General features: G+C 41.4%; 1 protein-coding gene across 1 annotated transcript in view; it reads left to right on the top strand.

Annotated features, from left to right (window-relative positions):
* Nucleotides 1–1,950: 1,950 nt before the first annotated feature.
* Nucleotides 1,951–10,047, top strand: part of ank1a (ankyrin 1, erythrocytic a) — a 36,330-nt gene continuing 28,233 nt past the window's right edge. Inside the window, exons 1-2 of the mRNA XM_026321103.1 lie at nucleotides 1,951–2,076; nucleotides 7,974–8,075. Of these exons, the coding sequence (XP_026176888.1) occupies nucleotides 1,966–2,076; nucleotides 7,974–8,075 (213 nt within the window). The 5' untranslated portion in view covers nucleotides 1,951–1,965. The remainder of the gene's footprint in view (nucleotides 2,077–7,973; nucleotides 8,076–10,047) is intronic.

The following is a 10,047-nucleotide window of genomic DNA, read 5'->3' as shown; positions in this document are numbered from 1 at the left end:
ACGGTCCAGTGGCACTGAGTAGTGCGCAGCCTTCTTTCTACATTGCCCCCTCCGTCCCCTCTCCTACAAGCATTTATCTCTCTGCGTGGTTTTGGCAGCGATGTGCTTTTCCCAGCATTTATCCAGGAGAGGGAGAGAGGAGGGGAGAGGTAGAGAAAAGGAGGCCTTTTCAAGCGGGGAATGACGGACGCTTTATTAAAAGAGGCAGGGCCTTTTGAGAGACTGGCCCCTCCATGCTCCCCCCACTTCGTGTGTCTGGCCCATTGTCACGGGGCGGTGGCAGCAACCCCCCCCCCCCCAGGCGCTTTGTCACTGTAAGTCACCTCACAGTCTAAAACAGACCCGCTCCGAAAACCTCACCCATTCTCCACAGTAACTATACTATTCTGGCATTGCCTGGTCCATAGAAAAAAATTTTGTCTGGCTGTCACAAAATATACACGAGACATGGAGATGGGGGCGTGACGTGGGGAAGAAGGGCCTGGAGAACGGTGGGATAAAGTTGGGGTGACACCGAGCTTTAGGGTGCAACAAAAAGTGAAAGGTGGTGAGGATAGACGAGATGGAAAGCAGAACATAGAGTGTGATGAAAGAAAGAAGAAGAAAAAAATAAAAGCAGTTTGCAGCAAAAAGCAAGTGAGGCAGTTTTATGTCTGTGAAGACTGTCAGTCGTCCAGGGGAAGTTACCTAAAGGTTGAGTCATGACGACTGGACTTTCAGTTTTAAAAACTGTGTTTAAACTCTGTTTAAGAGTTTTAAAAACTGAAAGTCCAGTTGCCATGACTCAACCTTTAGATGCGGCAGTTTTAGAAAAATTAAGGTAGAGAAAAAGGAAAAAGTAGCGCATAGTGAAAGTCTGGGGTCCTGGTTTGTCTGTGTGTGAAATGTGTGTCTTTAGATACAGGCAGCATTCCTCCAGAGATAAACCCCTGGGCCCCAGTCCCCTCAACCCCCACCCTTCCCAGTTTCTCCACCCACCATGCTTACTCAAGTGTGTGTATCTGGGTGTGTGTATGTGTGTGTGTGTGTGTGTGTGTGTGGATTTGTGTTTACGTTGGGGTCTGCGTACCCTGTACCGCAGAACTTGCAGGGGGCAACAGAAAAGACAGCTGTGTGTTTGAGAGAAACAGAAAACGTAAGAAAGAGAGAGTGGAGGGCCAACAGGCATGCCAGTCAAGACCGTCACTTTTGGAGTGAGTACCACAAATTCTGCTGTTCTCCATCTCCTCTTCATCTTCCTCCTTCATCTCGTTTCCTGTTACTCTGTCCATCTCTTCATATTATCTCTCTATACTTGTATGCTTTATGGTTTATTTTGTTATGAAATCCATTTTCCTGGATGTAGCTCACCTGCCAACTCTCCCTGTCTTTAATCCTTTTATATTGGACAGTGATGGGCCAATACATTAGACAGTGGCTTTTTTCCCCAGTTTTAAATCCATTTCTTTCAAATGAATATTGGTGTATTAACTCGTTATCGATAGGCTTATTTTGGGTATTCAGTGCATGCCTCTCTGTGTTTGCTCTCTTTGCTGAGTAGTTTTTTTGGTTTCCCCATCGCTCCACGGCTGCTGGTTCTGAGACTTCTCCCTGGCTTTGCTTTCACAACTTGGTTTTTGTTTTCAATTCTAAATGTGGCCTTTTCTTTCAGCCTTGTGCTGATAACAAAAATTGAGATACAGAAAGAGAAAGGAACATACAGGTCATGCAGATGTAAACACCGTTTAATCCTGTTTAAGAAAGTAATCCGTCATTTGCTGGTTAACTTTTTGTAGTGTTATTGAGAACTATAAAAAAGATGGAGTGTCAAAAACACATAGCAAGTCATTGTTTACAGACCCAACGATAACTTGGATCAAACCGATCAGAAGGAGCCTCCCATATTAATGTGGGAGGGAACTTCATTGCTTTGGAGTATCTTTGAGGGTTGTGATGCATGTGGATCCAAGATTAGTGTAAGTGCGTATGTGTGTGGGTGTGTATCATGTTCTGTTTTCCTCCTTAATCTTGTTTTTGACTTTATTTGTTTCTCTGTTTGATGCTCAGATTGTATCATGTCAGCCAGGATTAGCTGTGGTAAGTAAACTGGAGGTCAGTAAACTGATTAGTGGGGCAATTATTGGGATTCTCTCAGTGGGGCCTCAGTGAAGACTATAGACTATTTAATGCACTGAGTCGACCGAGGTATAATGGCACACAGGGCCTGCTGCCTGGATGTGTGAGTGCTGATTTCGTGAGAGTTCCCCCGGAGTAATAGAAGAAGCAGTTGTGAGGCTTTACTGTAGCTGATGTAAGTTGTAGAAATCAGTCTATTGTTTATCTTTTATCTGTCTGAGCATCAACTGCAGTCAGTTTAATATTGTTTTCAGTAGAGTCTAATAATCTCAGAATTATCTGTTGTCTAAAATGAGTTGGATCCAGTACAGAAGTACCTCAATTGTCAAGTGTACCAGTAAACATCGTGCAGATGTTTACTGTATTTGCTCATTACTCAATATGTAGTTAGTATTTTAATGGTCAAATAAATGTAGTGGAGTAAAAAGTACAGTCTTTCAGACATGAAGTATCATAGAAAAAAACACTGAAGCAAAATACAAGAAATATACAAAATATTACTTCAGTGCAGTATTTATTGTACAATAAATGTACTTAGTTACTTTTCACCATTACACTGCTTGCAACACTTCTGAACATTCACTGTGTTTTCTGTAGAGGTTTCATGGACACAGACTGCAGTTACTTTTATTCTTATATATTTTATATTCTGTATAATTACTGTTGTGTTTCTGTGTATTAAACCACTGCATATTTACCATATCCTGATCCTATAGCTTCCATAGGTATCAACCACCGTCTTTGTCATTCACACAAAAGACTACAATAACCATGACAATCTCATCTACAAGTGCAGTGGCTGCAGCAGGGCCAGATATAAAGAGACGATCAATGAGTACGACAGGGACAAACAGTGGGATATTGAGAGGAGGTGCTGGGAGTGTGAGAAAGTAAATAATAAAAATGGGACAAGGCGCTTCGACACATACAGAGGATAGAAGCAGACAAATGGTCAAACAGGCAGATTTACATGCAGGCAGTGTTCAGTGGGGGGATGTAACAGTTTCATCTCAGTTCTTCGCTCACTTGCTTCCTGTAAATGTGCCCATAGCTGAGTGGTCCCATGGGTCTCAGTCTGCCGGACTTTATAGTATATACCGCAAGTCCGCCTGCTCCACCACTTCAAGCAGCCTCAGAGATGGATGCAGTGATGCAGGCCAGAGGAAAAAAGGACAGAAATCAATTTGATGGACAAATGCAAGTCAGCAGAAAAACATGACGAAATGGCTGTTTAAGCACTCTGGGGGAGTTTCCATATCTGCTGTTCAGTGTTCTTCTAAAATAACACAGTTATTTTAGTTTAAATACAATGAGATATTGAGTTTCGTAGGGGAAAAAAACAGCGACAGACTTTAGTTCACTTGCACCACTTATGTTGTTTAAAGTTTAGGAAATTACTGCAAGTAAAGGAGAACTTTTGTGACATGCTGAACATATATATGCACTTTATTTTAACCTTTCTGCAGGGTGTACAAAGAGCTGTGGTGGCAATTACAATACTTAGGATTTGCACCTGGTGCTATGTCTGCAAATTCACTTTATTGTGTGTGTGTATGTGTGTGTGTGCGCGTGTGTACATGTAAGAAGGAGAGGGTGAATCTGATGAATTCTGGAAATGTTGAGATTGTTTGAAAGCAAGAATATTTCTATTTCTCCTCAGACTTAGACTAACCAAGAACATTTATGTAAAATCAGTATCTTCCAGCGGGCAAAAACTGGGCATTAGAAATAATATTCATAACTCGTTTCATGATGAAACAATTTGAGAAGGAATATTAGTTAGTATTAGCAAGTATTGATTAACGTATCCGCATTTAGGGCCTAACCTCTGATGAACATTACAAGAAAATAGGGTTCAAAAAATTATGGGAAACCCTGGCTGAAGTGGGCAAAACTATCCACCTGATTCATATAATAATAGTTATTAAATGAGCTCAGAACTGTGGGTAATTGTGTGTGTAGTAGCTGTAAACAGCATCCTTTACTAAAATCACAAATCCCCCTGACATTTCGTATTACCAGAGACGTAATGATTAAAAGTTCATGTTGAAGAGGTGCAGTGAATCTAGTGATCATCTAATTAAGCCAGATTTTTTTCACGTTGCTATTAGATGAGCAAAGCAGGTGAGAACAAGGTTACAGTGATTGCAATAAAGCATCACTTTGCCTAAAGCCACTGCAAGGAGACTGAAGGGAACAGTTTACACAAACATTTAGTACAGAGGAAGCAGGAATAGTGTACTGTACATAGGTACAGCCACATTCAAGCCCACTGTGGACACATACAGTAAGGGCATGCTCTCAAATACTGATGTTTACCACTTGTTCCGTTTAAGAATGTGCTTTCTACTTTCTAGTAGTAGCACCTTCTCTTATTATTCTCCTTCTCACTCACACATTCAGTCTGATTATCTTCAGAATCATCACACACATGATCAATCTCATGTGAAAATGTTGATTCTTCAGATTTAGTTTGTTGCAGAGCTTCTTCATGGTCAGGATGTGGATTTCAGCCTTGCCTCCTCGTGTAGACACACACACACACACACACACACACATACATACACGTTAAGTTTTCGAACACTGCAGTCCACCGACGATGGGGTGATGTCATTCTGTCTGCTGCAGCACCACCCGAGGCAAGCGAGGGGGGAGAGGGAGAAATGCAAGAAGCAAGGCATAGAGAAGGAACAGAAAAAGTGAGATAAAGACGAGGACATGGTTTTCTGTGATGACGCAGGGGAATCATTTTAGTTGGTATCTTTGAGCTTCATTTTAGTCTTAGCCTGAGGACAGTTGCATGCACATTGCACGACAGCGTGTGTTGATATTGCCAGTGTTATCCGTGGAGCTGCTGAGCAGGTTATTGTCTGTTTCTTTTGCTCCGAACAGCATGATTAATGTGCCTGCTCATTTCTGCTCAGCCCCAGACCCTAAAGCTTGTCCATTCTCTGTGGGAATAATATAAGAGAGAGACTCATTCATCAAAATTATTCCAGTGTGCAGCAACACAAAACAGAGGAATTACCACACAATATTTTTAGACTGCTCTCCTCCTCGTGTGTGTTTCCACTAGTATGTGGCATATTCATGTGCGCTGTACCTGTTTGTGTCTGACTTAGTGTGATGGGTGTGGTTCCCCTGCATTCTTATCTCACTGCACCACACTCTCACTTCTTGACGCAAGCAGACACACACAGAAACATGCAGACACAGACATGGGAATGCAGGATGGGCCACTAGGAACTTTTCACCATGGAGAGAAAGAAAATTTGGTGTAACTGGCGACATCTTGCTTGAGTCTGTGAGGGAGATTCTAGTGTGAGTCTGTCATCTCGTGAACTTCAGCAGGCTTTTCCTTGGGGACAGTGGTGTGACTCCAGGGGGTGGGACACCTGTTGAGGGGCCGTAGTTTGGCTCAGCGTGATGTTACCGTGCAACTGTTTGCTGCGAGACCATATATTGTTTTAGGTTATGCTTGTCTTTGCATCAGCTGTATTTGTTCCTGCTTTGGTGAACAGATTTTTCTGGTGTCACCATAGCAGAGTGTGCAAACATCTCATGCCACCGAAACAGTGACCTCTGTTATACCGTGCAGGCTTGAGCCACGTAATATTTATTTTGCTGGACACTCAACACATCCAATTTTATGCAATGTAAGTGTTTTCTGATTTGTGAAACCTACAGTTTGTTTATAAATTATATTTAGAGAATATTGTTACACTTCACTGGCATTAAATCATTCACCTGCATATAGTTGGACATATACAGTAAACTGAGGAATATATACATCTTATGCACATCTAACTTTTTAAATGCTCTGTCAAACACAAAGACAAATTGTGTGTCAAATTATAAACAAAAGATTTAGGTGATTTTAAAAACTATGCTCATTGAGATGGTGTATTGTTGCTGTTGTGACTGGTGTGTGCGTGCATGTGCCTCTGTGTTTATTGGGATGAGTTTGTTACTGTACAGCAGTCCAGAGGTATGAGGTGTATGTGTGTGTGTGTGTGTGTGTGTGTTATCATTTTCTGCAAAGCAAGTGTGAATGAGTAAGCCTATAAATTATAAAGAAGGAAAACATCTTTCCAACACAGTTTAGCAACCAAAAGTAAATGGTGCTGATAATGGCTGAACAGAATCAAATTATACAATATGTGCTAAAATGCCGGTGTTAAGTAATTATCTAATATCATTTTGTATATTCCAAAATATATTGCTGTTGCCTTGCACTACATCCAGAGTTTTTAAATTGCTTTTTGTGTGAGAGGGTGTTTAATCAGTGTCTTCCCTGTCAGTGTCTCAGTGATTCAGAGGCTTGGTACTGCAGAGTAGTATGCCTATCCAATGACTGTGAGCAAACAAGAGAACCATTTACTGGAGTGAATGACAATGACTCAAAGACAAGAGGCTCTACATGAGTCAGTGTACTCACCCTAACCCTCAGGATTTAATACTTTACACACAGGATGCTGCTTTACTCTATGATGATACGCTATACTGATACTACAGTATGCATCTAATCTTTACCTCATTTCATGTTTCCATTTCATCTATAAGATATGAGGAGCAAGTATCACAGACTCAGATACTGTTTTGCTGCTTCAGTCAGCTGGAAACAACCTTTCTTTTTCTGTTTCCCTGCCATTACCCCTACCTTTTTCTTTCTTTTTCTTTTTTTTTTTTATCTAAAGTGGCCTCTCTCTTTGCCCCGTGCTGTGCCATTGGTGTCATGCTGAGGGTGTGTTGTGTCATTTGTTGCTATGCCTCTACTCCAGGCATGTGGATCCTTTTTCTTTTTTAACTCAGGCTCACTCCCTCCCTGTCAAAAGAGGACAACTCTGTCACAACAACAGAAAACACAGCTTAAAGCTGTATTAGGAAGTTGAGAAAAGCAATTTCTTTGATGTGTGTGATGTCACATTTTGTGTGTTTGCTTTCAAACAGAAAATGAGATGAATTTATTTTCTGTACTTGTGTAAAAAGCATAATGACTGACTGAACAGCTGATGATTTTCCTGACCAGCATGTTGGGATGACTGGTTAGATGGAGAGAGGGGATGGACATAGAGAGAGAGGAGATTATGTAAATGAAATGAAAAGGTGCAGGGTTTGCTGCAGTCGAGATTCTCCCTGCGGTTCTCCCTTGGTTGCTCCCGCTACTCCTCTACCCCCCCGCCCCCTCATCCTCCCCCTATGCTGCATGAGTGATCCTGTTACAGCAGCACCCCTGCCTGCCTGGGGAGGCATAAAGCCCACAGACACAAACAAAACACAGACAAAAACACTAGACATGCCATGTGCCAGCCCAGGAGTCAAGAAAGCCTTACTCTCTCTCTCTCTCTCTCCCTTCCACTCTTCTACTTGTGTCTCTTTCTCTTTCTTTCATTCACACACACAGAAAAGTCAGAGTCCAGACAAAGAACCGATGCTCTGCTTGCTACGACACACACACCAGAGATTGTCAGTATTATCACAATTGCCTTACGACCTGAGAACTGAGTAGCAGCTAGACTTACGGACAAATTTTTAAAGGCTTTGTGGAACTAAATGTCTGGTTTACACTCAGAAGAAGTACTATTACTTCATGTATGTGTCCACCACATCACAACACCCAAGGTGCAAATGCAGATTTTCAAACTGCACCGTCCCAAAATCCTAAGGGAGGAGTGAAATGAGAGGAAAACTGATAGATAACCGCTATCTTGCTGCTGAACTGAATTTTGAGGCTTTAAAATAATAACCAAATTGTCTCCCTCTCCACTTTCCCTCTTTATTTCTCTACTTTATGTGTCTCTCACTTTCTCTTATACCCCATATCCCCCTTTCGCTCCCTCTTTGTGTTTCACTTGCAGGCAGATGCTGGCAACAGTTTTCTCCGAGCAGCCCGTTCTGGCAACCTGGACAAGGCCCTGGAACATATTAAAAATGGCATCGATATAAATACAGCCAACCAGGTGAGAGAGCTGCACATTTACCTGATTTAACTGTTTGAAGATAAAGTGTCTGACAGACAAGCTCATCTAAGTAAAAGCCATTGACTTGTATTCATACTGTATTTGCCACTCTTGTCTTTTTATTCATATTATTCAATCTTGCTTAAAAACTGATCTTCAGTTCTACTGTGTTATAGTGCGTGGCGAGAAAAGAAACAGCAATATTTGAGTATTAATTTACCTACCGTCGAATCCAGCTGTGTCCCTGTCTGCTTTCTAACTGATTGAATTAAAATTCAAACAGTAATGTGTGAATGGAAAAGACAGTACAGTTTAGGAAATGGTGTTTACAAACAGTGAAATGATAAATCTTTATTTTTTAATCATTTGGGTCTGATCAGATATGATCACATCAGATTGTATATTTATCCCACAGTTTACAGAGTATGTTTAAAACAGTCAGGTCAAATTGGGATCTAATGCTCTGTTCAAATATTGTCCTCGTGTAGCACCAATTTGTTGTATGGTTGTTTAAATGTGTCCAGTGTGCATGATGTATCTGAGTTGATCACTGTGTCCATTCGTCTGCCTGTGCACTCAGTCATGCACTGTGCTGTATGTGCATGCTCAGGTAGACTGTTAATCAGTGGCTGAAGGTGACAGGTAAAGTTTGGCGGATCTCTGGGGAAGGTGATAAATGGGGCAGGGGCCTCTCCTTCGCCCCGCCTCTTCCATCCTGTCTACTTTACTCTGACAGTTGTTCCCAGAGAGTCCAGGAAGAGGCAGTGCTAGTGGGTTAGGCCTGCTGCTCTCAGGCGACTGAAGGTTGGCCAGAGTGTGTGTGTGTGCGTGCGTGCGTGCGTGCGTGTGTGTGTGTGCGTGTGTGTGTGTGTGTGTGTGTGTGTGTGTGTGTGTGTGCGTGTGTGTGCGTGCGTGCGTGCGTGTGTGTGTGAGATTCCTGTGGCACATTAATCTAACTTCGTCATGGTTTTCCTTCTATTCAATTATTCTGGCTACAACATTTTGTAATAGCTGGTAATGCATCTCTCTGGGTTTCTAAGAGGCCAATTCACCGGTCCCATAACAGACCCCACATACAACAGATTTATTCATGTAAAGTGACACTATATAATTACTGTTATTGGCCAACTCTTCATCGTGATGAAAGGAGACACCATATGGATTAAAAACATATTTACATGCAGAAATACAGTTTTTTAACTTACAAGATAAAATCTGATGTTTGCAATTTCGCATAATTGTTTTAATATTTTATTGTTTTGTGTTATTTCTGTTTCAGTAAAAGTAATGATCTACAACATTCTCATTTAATTAAGTAAGGTGGTACACGCACACTGCTTTTTGCACATTTGCAGTTAAAACTCCTACAGAGTTTTTGGGGGTTTGTAGTACACAGTGGCTTTATTATTCCTCTGTGCATTAATGAAAACATTAAATGTATGCAACACTATCTACAGACTACAACTAACAAATTTTTCCATTTCATTCCAATCTGTAGATACATGTCTTGATTAATTGATTAAAATGTAAGAAATCATGGCAATAAATGGCAAAATCTTCACAAATAAGAGAAAATCACTGAAACAAATATCAGTGGGGCTGATTGGCTTCATCTTTTGCAGTTGTTACAGCTCTAAATGAATTAGCATGGGTTGATGGTACAATATTACAACATATGATATTTATATATGAACAAGTTGTAGATTGTCACTTTAACCCTGGCGGTGACTGTTGTTGTGCTTGTTGTATGTACTGGTCATGAGTCGTGTTTCTGTTTTCTTGTCTGAGTGGATACCTCTGCCATGGCCTGTTCACCAGCACGCCGCCTCACTCATGCCCTCCCCTTATTATGTTTTCCCTTCTCTTCTGTCTCCTCTTCTCTCAACCTAACAACTTCTCTCCTCCCCTTCCTCCTCCTGTGGGTGTTCTGTTTCCTGATTCACCTCCATTTTTTTTACTTGATTTTTCCTCC

The sequence above is a fragment of the Mastacembelus armatus genome, chromosome 9 (assembly GCF_900324485.2).
Source record: "Mastacembelus armatus chromosome 9, fMasArm1.2, whole genome shotgun sequence".
Classification (NCBI taxonomy): Eukaryota; Metazoa; Chordata; class Actinopteri; order Synbranchiformes; family Mastacembelidae; genus Mastacembelus; species Mastacembelus armatus.
Note: the sequence above shows the minus strand (reverse complement) of the source record. Positions and strands in the feature narration are given on the sequence as shown.